Source organism: Trichosurus vulpecula, chromosome 3 (genome assembly GCF_011100635.1).
Source record: "Trichosurus vulpecula isolate mTriVul1 chromosome 3, mTriVul1.pri, whole genome shotgun sequence".
NCBI classification, from domain to species: domain Eukaryota; kingdom Metazoa; phylum Chordata; class Mammalia; order Diprotodontia; family Phalangeridae; genus Trichosurus; species Trichosurus vulpecula.
The window spans coordinates 299,137,171-299,151,226 of NC_050575.1; the positions used below are offsets into that span (position 1 = coordinate 299,137,171).

General features: G+C 39.9%; 1 protein-coding gene across 1 annotated transcript in view; it reads right to left on the bottom strand.

Moving 5' to 3' along the window:
• Positions 1–6,242: 6,242 nt before the first annotated feature.
• PSD3 (pleckstrin and Sec7 domain containing 3) overlaps positions 6,243–14,056 on the bottom strand; it is a 451,252-nt gene continuing 443,438 nt past the window's right edge. Inside the window, exon 15 of the mRNA XM_036751348.1 lies at positions 6,243–11,526. Coding sequence (XP_036607243.1) covers positions 11,311–11,526 — 216 coding nt within the window. The 3' untranslated portion in view covers positions 6,243–11,310. The remainder of the gene's footprint in view (positions 11,527–14,056) is intronic.

Genomic DNA, 14,056 nt, shown 5'->3' on the forward strand with positions numbered 1-14,056 from the left:
GCATATGTTGTTCATTTCATATGTGTGACTCTCTGTGACCCCATTTGGGGTCTCCTTGGCAGAGATACTGGAGTGGTTTGCCATTTCCTTCTCCAGCTCATTTTACAGATGAGGAAACCAAGGCAAACAATTACATGACTTTTGCAGGGTCACACAGCTGGTAAGAGTCTGAGTTAAACTCCAAGATCAATCTTCCTGATTCTAAGCTTTAGTGCTCTATCCACTGTGCCACCTAGCTGCCCCATATTTAGCATACGTATTTACCTATACTTGACTCAACATGGGCAGCTAGGTGGCCAAATGGATAGTGTGCTGGGCCTAGAGTCATGGAAAACGACTGCATATCATCATCAATATAAAAATATATTATATAATATAGCTAATATGTATTATCTAAGATATATCTAATAGATGATCTAATTTGTGTCTATATAACCACATTTAGATAAGTGTAGGCATATACATGTGTGTGTGTGTGTATGTGTGTGTGTGTGTGTAGACACATAATCTGTCTACAGAGGGAGCAATAGGCTTTTCTTCCCCCTCTCGTTGGAATATAAGCTTACTGTGGATTATTTTATTCTTTGTACTTAGGCTTAGCACATAGCAGGTGCCTAATAAATATTTGTCGATTGATTTTCCCTAACCTCTTCCTTTCCTTTTAGCAGCTTTTCTCCCATGTATAGAACCGAGTTTTCTCATAATGGTTATCCTCAACAGCTGTCATAGACCTCTTCATCCTCCAGCCTGAGTTCCATTTCTTCCATTCATCATTAACTAGGTGGTGCAGTGGACAGAATCCCAGGCCTGGAGTCAGGAATACCTGAGTTCAAATACAGCCCACAAGATACTCAACTGTAAAATGCAGATAATAAAAGCACCTACCTCACTGAGCTGGAAAATCAAATGAGATAATGCTTGTAAAGCATATATAAAAATAAACACTTATTCCCATCCCCTCTTTCCCTTCCACTCTTCTAATATGTTAGATGGAAGCCTAGTAAAAATTCTATATGAACATCAGAATTAATTATTATTCCTGTGGTAATATTATAATGACAAATGCCTTAAGAGTACCTGCCTACTACAGAAAAGGAAAGAGGAAACACCATGCATTTCATAGAATCCAAAGACTGGACTAGCCTTCAGAGGACATCTGTTCAATCTGTAACTGAATAAGGATCTCTTCTTACCATATCCCTTCCAAGTGACAGTCTAGTTTCCGCTTGAAGACGTCCAGTGGGGAATGGGGGAAGAAAACCTAAACTTCCTATAGTAGTCCATTTCATCCTATTTTGGAAAGCTCTATTAGGGAGTTCTTTACTTCAAGTTTCAACTTCCCCTCACCCATTCCTCCTGGTTCATTCTTCTGGAACTAAGCAACTCAAATATAACACCTCATGTACACAAAAGCCCTTCAAATACTTGCATACTATTAATCAAAAGTAGAATGGGCTGCACCTCAGGAGCTGGTTGCTTCTCTATCCCTGGAGGTCTTGAAGCAAAAGCTCTGGACGGCCATTTGTTGGGTATGATGTATAGAGCATTTTTATTTATTGATTGGACTGGATAACTTCTAAGGTCCTTCCCAACTCTGAGATTCTGTGATTCTATTTCCTTTCTAAATTTTCTCTTTTCCAAACCAACCATCTTCAGTTCCTTTAACCTATCCTTGTATAACATATATTCCAGTCCTCTTAACATATTGGTCACCTTCTTCTTCATTCCAGAGCTAAGCCACAGTGTCATAACAGAAGAGAAATAAAGAAATGTCTCTGAATCTCATGTGAAGTGGAATTCATAGGGGATGACTCCTAGACAGCAACAGGCTTAAAACAGGGCATCTCAGGGGACTTTGAGTTACTTGATTCCTCTCTGAGGCAAACACTCTCTTCTTTGACAGTTTCTTGGGAGCCCAACTTCCCCTCTTCCCCTTCCCCCTCCCATAGCATAGCCTCATAGAAGACATTGGTTCCTTTAGGCATGTAAATGAATGGTCCTTTCTATATACAGATGCCAACAAACAAGGTTAAACACAAACCTTCACAGAAGCCAATCGAAAGTAATTTGTGTTTGGTTCCCCAAGCACTTCAGTCAGCCTGGCTGAACTTTCTAGGTGACCAGACTATTTACTTGGAAGGCTGAAAGAATGATACAACCAATCAAAAGATCTACATCCCCACCCCCACCTCCACTCAAATCATCCCAGGAAAGAAGTGACATGACAGGAAACTACAGAGGTTGAAATACATTGGATTTATTTCTTTCTAAAGTTTGTACATATACATATATCATATACATATTTTAAATCCTTCACTAGTTTGCATGATTTCTATTACATAAAAATCATTTGAATGCAATAAACTTTGTCGTCGTAAAGCGACAAATTATCCGCAACCTATAAAAACACAGAAGAACAGTTCTAATCATAAACATTTACACAATAGAGAAATGTACTCCATATATCACAGATTCTATACATGTCAGGTAACTCACTGTCTACATACTTTTAAGTTTACTTTAACAACAATGAGCGAGGGCAATATTTATATACAGCTATCTTAATGAAAAATAAAGCAATTGTAAAATGTAAACTTAATTTTCAAAATATTCTTTAAACACTTTCACCATATCTGCACTAATCCTTGTTTGAGTCAAAACAGGACCATCATATGAATGCCTTAATTTACTAGGAAATGGCCTTTCCTGTACCAGGTGGGTGGTGTTGGCAGGCAGGACATGGTGTGGTATCCCTAGCTTAGTTGAGTTTGAGAGTGCTTCTGGACTAGACCGCTGCTTTGCTGCTAATTCCACTCACCATTTGCTGGGGACATATGGCACTGGGGGCTGAGATGAGATTGAAATATTGGGTGGAGAAAATTTTGAAGATGGAGGGGGATTAGCCACTTCTCTCAGCTTGAGAAAAAGATTATTTCTAAAAATTTGCCTTTTCCCACCAGTTCCCTGGAAAAACATGTTGCATTGTTCTGCCAGCTACTTTTGAGTCACATTGAGTGTAGCCCAATTAACATGAGGTTATAATTTTTTTCAAGTTTCATTAAAAGATAATTCTGCCTAAAACCACAGCATAAATTGTATGCTGTTGATAGAGGTTCTCAGCTTGTATCATTGCTGGAACTCTCAATTACTGTTCTAGAAAGAGGTTTCTAAAACATGAGGCAGAAAAATGATGCTTGCTGGACATGGAGGGTGCCATCCTCACCCCGAACCTCTTTTTGGACTGAGCAACACTGATGAGCAAGAGTGTTTTAAAGGTCTCTCTGGCCCTACCTACAGAAATGAAATATACATTGAGTCTTTTTCTGTTTCATTTCCAGGATGCACAAAGGCACAAAGAGCTTCTCGTCCCCAGTGTCAGAGTTAAATATGCTATGTCATTTCATGTGCATTAAATGTGACTTTGAGATCAATGTCAGGATTGATGGATTCCACTGACCTCGGGCAGCCACACTGGGGAGTGCCTCTCACTCTTGCCAGCTGGTGTCCAGCTGAATTCCAAAGGCAGAGCATTCAGCTCTGGAAACCCATGTGTTGCTCAGTGAAGGAGGTCGGAAACTGTTAAAAAGATGAAGGGCAGCGACCTCCATTGTTATGGTCTGGCACATACTAAAAGGCTCAAACTCCAGGGGCATTACAGGGCTAAAGGAAAGAAGAACATCTCAAGTCAGGGGGTGGCAGTCTGAAGACTACCTCAAAGTCTTACTCCTCTGGAAGGAAAATACCACCCAGGAATGTTCAGGAGCTGGTGGGAAAATTAAAAAGGAAAAGTCATACTTCAAAATTCTCTCCACAAAGTTACATTTCCAGGAATAGAGGCTGGGTGTTTATAGAGGGGTTATTTAGAATTTATATTCTACCCTGCAAAGGAAAGTGTACCTTGATCAATGTCCTTCCCAACCTCCATTCTCATCTTCATCACTGACAAAAAAAAAGTGCATTTTTTTTCCTATGAATGCCCAACTACTTTTCAATTCGATCATTACTTTCACAGCTCTGAGATGGAAGAGGGTGTGGATAAACTAACCTTATCTTTTCTGGAGCAGATTATTCTCTCCCTTCCCTGCATGTTCACTCTTTGTCCCAAGAGATTCTTGGTCACAAAAGCACTTCCTTCCCAGGAAAGAGGTCTTCCAGAGCTTCTCCTGGATGCTCTAAGTTACTGGGGAGCTTCATTAATGCATTACCCACATCTCTAACTCAGTGGTACCATATGAAAGGATCTGTCTGTGTGCACACGCATAGTTATTGATCAGCAAAAAGTGCAAGTCAAAATAGAAGAGCTGAAACTACTACTAAACCCTAGGTAAAAACTTCTACATTTCAGTTCTTGGACCCTTGTTCACCATGTCTTTTGAACACTGTGAATTTCTCAGTCTTATGAAGTTGGGTTTGCATAATTCAGACCATTCACAGTATGTGCATGCATGTGTATGTATGTACATGTGTGTATGTGTGTACATATCTGTATGTTTGCTGAAGGTCCCAAATATATATAAACTTTTTTTTTCTACACTCTTTAAGTGTGTGGGAAACTGGTACCTCACCTCTCTAAGGCAAGGAACTTAGAATATATAATATATAAGCCAAATGGGAAATGCTTCAATTCACCCACACTTCAGTTTGGTCAATTCTTCTTGTTTCTTTAGATTAAAAAATTCCAATTATTCTAACAGGAATTTTAAAACCAACACAGAAAATTAATATTTATACATAGGCCCAGTGGCTACTTGGCTTTTAAAAGTTAAAAAAAAAAAAAACAAACTTCATGGCTTTCCCAAAAGTCCTGTCATTTTAAAGGCTTAAGGCATAAAGAGAAACATTTCCACTAACTACCCTTTTTATGTCATTTGTGAACCGAATGGATGTTTATATAAATCTCTGCAATTCCAAAAATGAAACATACCCGTGCAGAAGTAGAGCTCTGCTAACTGGTCACAGAGCCAATCCACCTAAATTTTAAAATGAATGAAGCAACATAATAAGTTGCGAAAAAAAAAAAAGTTTGAGACTACAGAGTGAACACAAACAACCAAAACAACTGACATACTGCCTCTGTTCAGAGCTGTGAAATTATTCTGCCCTCCTAGACCCCTACTTTTCAGAAACAGAAGCAAAGAACTTTGGGCAGTGTGTTTGCAAACAAGCCTGACACTGCATTCGAACCATATGCACATGCACGCACACATACACACTCTCAGTCACTGCTTTAAAAACACCCAACATGCCAGTTAATAGATCTGAGTCTCTTGGATATATATTTCTACACTATAAGACAGGCGGTAAGCTCAAACAACTAAGGCAGTGGCTCATCTTTGGGGAGAGGCAGAAAAACAGTGATACTGAAGTACAAAAATATTAACTATTTAACTGAGTCCATAGCCTGTTCTAAAAGGCCTTTGCCTGCAACAAGATTTTCATGGAGAAGTTCTAATTTATAAGAGAACATCGCACCCTGCCTTGGGAAGGTCCCAACTACCATGCAGGCGCCATGTTTGTGATACTGGACACTTCAGAGGGCATGGAGAAGCACTAGGCTTATCCACTGTGAAATATACACGAAAATGTAAATGACATCGTGTCAGCCTCTCTAGTGTCCCTGAAAATCTCTGTTCTCCTGGACTAATTACAGCAATAAAGAAGGTGTGCTCTAAATAACCACACATTGTAATAAGCCCATTCAAAACTAACTACTTGATCTGATGTCTAGTTTTTTTTTCTCATTTTTAATTTCTGTAAATACTCAAGACTAGACTAGACAGGCTGCCTCCTGTTTTTCTTTTCTTTTATTCCCCTGTTCTTTTCAAATCACTATGAGCTCTAGAGTGTATATATGTATACACATACACAAATATATATGTATACATATACATATATATAAAACTAGTTCCATGAATCTATCACACTGTAGCTAGTCATTCTGCCCTAGAGATTGTGAAATTCAGATTAAATTGTAACATAAGAATTTTTTTCAATTAAAAACCCTTTAATCAAAATATCATTTGAATTCTAGATTAATAAAACAATGCTACTATACACTCTTAATGGCTGAACTATATAACCAATCCTATGAGGTTTTTTTTTTTAAATCACACTGGTTATTGAGAAAATAAAATTTAAAATCTTTCTGATGTTTACATGTACCATATATTGATATGCAAACCACACAGTGATGCATATGCATACAAGTATATTCATATATACATATATATACACACAAACACAAACACACATATACACATATACTTAGAGATGGCAGATAGCCTTTTCTGTGTCATGATACATTATCTGTATGAATCCTTATGTTACTGCAGACACATTTAAATTACTATGAATGAACCAGGGAGACTTAAGGAACCCTATCATAAGTATAGTTACACATATTGTAATACTATCTTACTGTTGCATTCAAGTCTACAATCTGTCATGCAGGTTCAAGTATTTACTGAAATTCTCTCCATGAGGACCAACTCCCAGCATGCAATAGGCCAGAGATCATCCAAATGATCTAAGAAGATCATCCAAATAGGTCATGGATACTGTAGGTACAGGAGGACCTGAAAATTCACTAGTCCACCACTCCACTGAAGGTGTAGCCAGAGAAAGATGGAGAGCGAGAGAGCAAGAGAGCAAGAGCGAGAGAGAGAGAGAGAGAGAGCGCGAGATTGATTGATTGATTGAAAAGGGGGGTGTCTGAGAACTGAGAAGGAATCAGAAAGCTGCCCTTTGTTGACTTTTCCTCATTTTTGTACATCAGCAGTCAGGCCTCCCAGAGTCCTTTCTGGTGATGTGCTGGTGTCTGACCTTTAAAAAGCAAGAGGAAAGGGAATCAAACTCTCAGGCAGATAAGCAGTTTGGCCCTACTTAAGGGAAGCAGGCAACTTTGGAGCAAGGTTTATGAGCAAGGGGGCTCGTTTAGCTGTAGAGCTGACTTGGGGTGATTTTCAGCTCAAGTGACTTGGAATCCCACACAGGGAAAGAAGGAACTATTTAAGTCCAATATAGCACCACTAGATACAAACTTTATTTTTGATTACTGTAAGGAATCTCTCCTGTGTTCTCCTTATAGTGTGGGTTTTAGAGGTTGATAAATATTCCTGGCATTTGATGGCTAAATTGACTCAGTGCCCAAGTTAAAAGAAAAGTGGTGTATACTCTGCCAAGGTCCCAGGCCATTGGCCTAAGTCAGGCCTATAACAGTTTCAAAGTGAAAACAAAGCTACAGCTCTTTGGACCCTATTCTTGGCCATCCAGTGGAATGAGGATTTCAGTGGTGAATTGAAAAAAAGAGAAAAAAAAAGATTGCTAAAGGAATTAAAAAAAAAAACAAGCAAATTGAAATCTTAAGACTTGGCAATAAGGTATTTTTTTTCAAGGTGCATCCTTGAACCTCTCAACTAAAGCAAAAAAGAAATATCAGAGGTGGTAGAGCTGGTTGCTCACAGGTGAGTGTTGGGTGAATTATTCACTGGTACCACCCGCTGGGTGTCTCTGCTTCCAGAGCAAAGCCTGTGCATCATTTCTTCTGAGCAGTAATGAGGGGCCCCTATCTCATTGAGCTCCTACTTCTACCTAGCACCTCCTCCCTCCCCCTGAACAAGGAGGCACACTGCAATGACATTGGTCCAACCAAGTGAAGCTCTAGCTGAGGGGGTCAGCCTTTGCTCTGTCCACTCAAGGGAGGCCATATTCTCCACTTACAATTGTTTCCCTCAGGCCATTCCTGAGTAGTCCTTAGGCTCTTGGATTGTCCAAAGATTAGAAAGCCCAGGGATTATAAAAATTAGAAGGAACTCTGAGGACAGTGGTACTGACCACAGAGTGGGTCAATCAGTTTTATTTATGCTGTATAGTACCAGAAACCCCTGACTATCCACTGATCGACCTTCACCACTTTCAGAGCCTGAGAAGGTCAGTGCTCCTTTTGAAATGGCACTAGCCTATTTGATAAGTACTCCTAATGGCAAAATAAAATATGAAAATACGTCCTGCATTATTTTGTCACTCCAGGTGCACCCAACCTGTTGGCATGAAGATACAAGAAAATGGACAGAAATACTGGGTGGCTAGCTAAATTAGAAACTTCTAAGGTGAGGTTATTTTCTTAAACACAAAATCCCAAGTAAATCTGTGAGCTGGGATCAAAACACCCCCATTCCCAATAAAACATTCCTATAGAACTCTGCATGTTAGGTGGTAACCCCAACTCTGAAGAAACTCATGTATTTTTATATGTGAAACATTCATAATATTGGTCAAATTTAGCAATGAGACTATTAAAATAGTGACAAACTAGTATCAAGACTTTCCTCTAATTTAAACCACGATGGACTGGTTTTAAGTCAAGAGTATCTTGACTTAAAAAGAGGTCTGCCACAGGTCAGAGAAACTCAAGCCCATCTGGATGCCTTCAGCTCATGGAAGGTGAGGTAGGGGCTTGAGAAGCCACAGGGAGGGGCTTGTGAAGTACCTCATTGAAAAAGGAAAAAAGAAGGAAAAAGAGTTCTTCTGTACCTTGAAGTAAGCAGCAGGAAGAAAGGAAGTCTGAATGGAATGCTATTTCATCTTCCTTGAGCAGATGCCACAAGAAAGAGACTTCCATGAGTGAGAATCACTGCCTTAGCTCCTCAGAGGTTCCGAGCTAGTCTCACTGTAACTCTGTGAAGGCTGCTTCCTATAGAATCAGAAGTGACTTGTATTAACCAGGGGTTGGAAGGGAAAGGAGGAAAGGAACTCCTAGTCCAACAACTAACGATGGACTGGCATTGTCCAGGGATGAGTGGTGACCCTGGGTCACAACAGCAATTTCTGTATTCATTATTTTAAAAATAAACCTATATAAACATAGTACACAGCAGCTTAAAATATAAAAGTATAACTTTCTAATCCAGATGAATAACTCATCAGCATAACCAGAAGTAAAAAAAGGCTTCCATGAAGAAGGCGATGGGAATAATGCCTTATTCATGCTGAGGCTAGCCAAATATTTCTAGGATTAGGCTAAATACCAGTAATACTGTAGGCAAGGTACCATTTAATGTGTATCATATGTTGTATGCACACAAACACACAATATACAAAGACACACACATTGAATACATACATACATTGAAGCAACAAGCAGAGTAATTTATGAGTTCAGTTACTCAGACCAACATGTAGCACTGTCCAGGTACCTCTAGGATAAAGACATAGGCAGACGATAGGTTGGAAATTCAAAGGGAAAGAGTATTTGTCCAGGGGGGTGGGGGTGGGGGTGGGGAGGATCTTCCTATCTCATGGGGGCCTGTAGATTCTGAGAGCAGTTACAAAAAGCAAAATACTCAGGGCCACACCACTATAAAATCCAATCTTGTTTTTGCTCAGTTTCTGGAGCTTTTGGAAAAAATGTGGTCCATTTAATGGGATGGTCAGTTACTTTTGTCAAAAGCCTGACCTGTTATCACATGAGAAGCTATAACCTCAGGAAGATGAGATCCTCCCCCTCCCCTGTCCCCCCAGGCATCAAATAAACATTCAGTTTGTTTTCATATATGACAGAAGTTACATTTTAATAAATAGCCCACTATGATTAAAGATTTGCAAAGTCCTGTCAATTCCACCGTCAAAAGAGATCGTTTTGGTTTTTAAAGCTAATTCTTTCTCATTTCTTAGAACGATGCCACCCTTGCATAGCATTTAATTCTTTGGTCAAAGTACATATGATTCAAGGTGACTAATTTCATAGTGATTTCATTTGTTGTGACTCTTCTGCTCAAGTAGGTGTGGGGAAAGACTCCTTCCTGATGGTGGCCAAAGTCTCCCTCTTGTTTCCTCTCTCTACAAGTCTCTTGTGCATCTCTTGCCCTGAATGCCATAGGGAATGCCATATGAAAACTCAAGAGGCCAAACAATGTCTCACTAACTGCATGAAAAGACCTCAACTTCTTCTGGCTAGAAGGGGAGAATTTCCTTTGTTGACACCCCAAGTATAGAGAAAGGGGTGCTGGGGCTACAGTAGTAGTGAACTAAGTGGTCTGGTCATCTATTTCCTATGAAAGGAACCAAAAAATGAACTGAGCGAAGGGTGGTTGCCCATATGCAACCACCAGATTTCCAGCAGCTACTGACCTATATTTCACTATATATATATATATATTTTTTTTTTCAGGTTATTAAAACCAGGGTACCATTGCAGACCCCTTGAGAGCTGTCTATTTTGTAAAGCTGTTTTCCTTGTTTTGTTCATTTCTCTGTGTAAACCTAAGAAAATAAAGAGTAATTTGCAACAATACTTTGTTGGACATGGGGGCAAGGAAGACTTCCTTCCTGCCTCCATGTTCACGCAGCCAAGAAATAACCAAATATCTACACACCCTAAGAAAGAACCCAATGCCAGTATGAAAGGCTATAACCAGACAGTGCAGAATCCCAAGTTCCTTCTCAGATACAGCAGGAGTCATGTTCCAGTTTCCTGGAGATGAAAACTGAAACTATGAACATAGCTCCCCAATGGTTAATATGCCTGCCTTTCTTGGGCAAACAAAATTAACTTGGAATGAATCTTCCCTTAATCGTCACTGGGCAAAATGACTTCAGTCTGCTTTCCTCCACTTCTCAATGGAGCTGGTGTCTCAAGTAAGTTAACATGAGTTGTCTAGGACTAACAATCCCTACAGTCTTCTCATTTTACTCCCCTGCTACTGGCAAGGTTCAGAACTTGGTAAGTGCTAAAATGCGCTCAAGGCTGCATCACGTTGGGAAATCCTCGTTCCCAGTGTCAGAGCCCTTCCCCTAACTTCTACCAGTGGTCAGTTCCACTTCTGTGACTGTGCAAGGTTTCATTTACAAAGACTTCTACTAACTCCAGACTTAGATGAACTCCAGCTAAGCTACAAGGCTCATCCAGTTAAGTCTTTTACAATGGATTTTTTTTTTCTTGAAGTGTAACAGCTGACTTGAGGAATACATAAAACAAGAGAGCAGTGTGCAAACAGGAGAAAACCCAAGGGGAAGGATCGCATCGTTTGTGGGGAAACAGCGTTTCCCTTCCCCTTGCAAAACAAGGTGCATCAGTTAGCTGTCCAATGGCAAATTCTCAAAGCAAAGGAAATAGGGAGCAAAAGCAACCCTTGGCAATATGTACAGAAAACAGCGACAACAAAAAATAGACTATAGAAAAAGGGTTACTAATGCACCATTTAGTCACAGAATCATTTGTTGGTATTGTTTTTATGAACCACAGATTATCAGAAAGATCTTGAAAAACAATATTTTGCTGCATGACCAATGCTTCTCGTCCTCCAATGGATTCTAAGTAACCTTCTGCTTAATGCTGGGTGTTTCTGGTCTGTAGTCCTTCCTTTCAGAGACGTTGCGCTTGACCTTGGCAGTGACCGGAGAGGCCTCCTGGTTCAGAGATGGGCTCGAGTGGGATTTCTTCAGTCCCATCCCATCGCTATCGCTGCCGCCCAATAGCTTCCTGCCTCCTTCTTTCAGAAGGTTGACATACATTTCATAGCGAGATTTCTGAGGGTAGGAAAAAAAAAGGTGGAAAATTCACAGGAAAATAACCATTAGTATATTACACATAAACCTATACGGTGATAATCAACAGTATTTTAATGACATCAAGTCTGAATGGCCAATGAAGGCTTGACTCCATCAAATTGGCTGCAACTGCTTATAGGTAGTTGGCACCAGAAAGATCATAGCTACATATCTGCACAACTAAATATGTAATTATTACTTTCCCTGTGGTGACTATATAGGCTTCAACTTTCTCTTAAGCAAAACATGAGAGCTGAACCCAGTGACCTCTGAAGGTCTCTGGATCCTTCTAATTCTTAAAGTTCTTTGATGCTGATTCATTTATCCATACATTCAACAAGATTTTAATAAGTGATTAATGTGGTAATTTTATTTGTAAAAGCTCCTTTCACTGTCATTATACCAACTGGTTATTAAATATAAGAGTATAAGAACAATAGCTCTTAAGTAAGCTTCTCTCCTTAAAGGGAAATTCTAATTACAAGTAAATTCCTTATAACTATAACATCTCTCTAGAACTCTGAACTTCATACCTAATGAACTTTCAGGCTTGAGTCGAATCAAGTCAACAAGCATTTATTAAGCTCCTACTATGTGCCAAGCACCATACTAAGTGCCGGGGATAAAAAAAAAAAAGGTAAAAGCAGTCCCTGATCTCAAGGAGCTCACAGTCTAATGGGAGAGACAACATGCAAACAACTATGAACAAGCAAGATGTAGATGGGATAAAGTAGGGATAATCTCAAGGCAAAGGCAGTAGCTTAAGGAGGACCAGGAAAGGTCTCTTATAGATAAAGAAAGCCAGGAGGTGGAGATGAGACAGAAAGTTCTAGACATGGGGGACAGCCAGTGAAAATACATGGAGTTGGGAGACAGGAGTGACTTGGGGTGAAGAAGAGCAAAATTAATTGTCATTGAATGTCAATTCATGTCATTGAATCCTAAAGTATGTGGAGGGGAATAAGATGTAGGAAGACTGGAAACGGAGGGAAAGGCCAGGTTGCAAAGAGCTTTAAAAGTTAAACAGAGAATTTTAGATTTGATCTGGGAGATAATAAGGGGAACCACTGAAGCTTACTGAATGGGTGGGGGCGGGGGGGGAATCACGTCTGTGTTTTTGGAAAATCTTTTGAGAGCTGAGTGGAGAACAGACTGGAGTTGGGAGAGAATTGAAGCAGGAAACCCAATTTGCAGGCTTTTAGAATAGTCTAAGCATGAGGAGATAAAGGCCTGCTCCAGGGTAGTGGCAATGTCAGAGGAGTGAAGGGGGTATATATAAAGATGTTACAAAGGTAGAAACTACAGGGCTTGGCAAAGATTGGACATGGGACACGAAATAGAGTGAGAAGTTGAAGATGGGAGGTTGTGAGCTCTACTTGTGTGACCGGGAGAACGGGGTGCAACTTAGGAAGAAGGGGAAGATTTGGGAGAAAAATGAATGAGTTAAGTTTTGGACATGTGAAGGTCAGGAGAGTGGTTAGGGCCGGATAAATCGATCAGATAATCATGAGATCACTGAGGGAATGGTATAGAGTAAGAAGAGAAGGCAGCCTAGGACAAAGACCTAGGGGACTAAGAAAAGTGTAATTACCATTAGATTTGGCCATTAAGCGATCGTCGGTAATGATGATGATGATGACAGCATTTACTGTGTGCCAGACACTGTGCTAAGAACTTTACAATTATTACCTTATTTGATCATCACAACAACCCCGGGAGGTAAATGTTATTATAATCTCTATTTTACAAGTGAAAAAACTGAGGCAAATGGGGTTAAGTGATTTCCTCAGGGTCACACAGCCAGTGTCTGAGGCCACATTTGAACTCAGGTCTTCCTGACTCCAGGCCCAGTACTCTATCCACTGAGCCACCTAGTTGCAATTTAAGAGTAGGGAAGATCTATGTCTGGAGTACTATATCATAAATCCATGCTGTCAAACAGAAAAGGTGTAAGAGCAAAAAACATTCAATGAGCAGAACTTAAGAGATATTCCTATGAGGAAAATTGTGGGTGATAGCAGAGAGAAAATCCCTGAGTTCACAAAATATTGGAAAAGTACTACTTATATGCATCAGCTTAAATCACCACTCAGTAAAAGTTTGTCTCTTCAGATTTCTTCTATCTCCCACCCCGCCCCCCAACATGAGAATATAGCTTCAATTTTTCTAATAGGAACCAAAGGGAAAACAGGATTTGCTTTACCAAAATTCCCTTCACAGACTACTTTGCTAGCACACACCCTATGAGAAATGGGGTACTTATATTTTGTTTGTTTCTGTCTCCAGAAAGAGGACTAAGTAATCTTAATGTCTCGTTTATGGATGGCTAAAGGATGTGAGCATAAGGCATGTTATTTCAGAGAGCTGGTAGTAGCCATACCATGAGGCAGCTCCAACCAAAATTTGTGGAGATGGTTTAAAAGGAAAAACAGAAGAAAAAGGGATAGTGTTCATTTTTGCTACAAGACTGGAAAAACTGGTGAGACCAGGAAAGAGGACCAAAAATAAT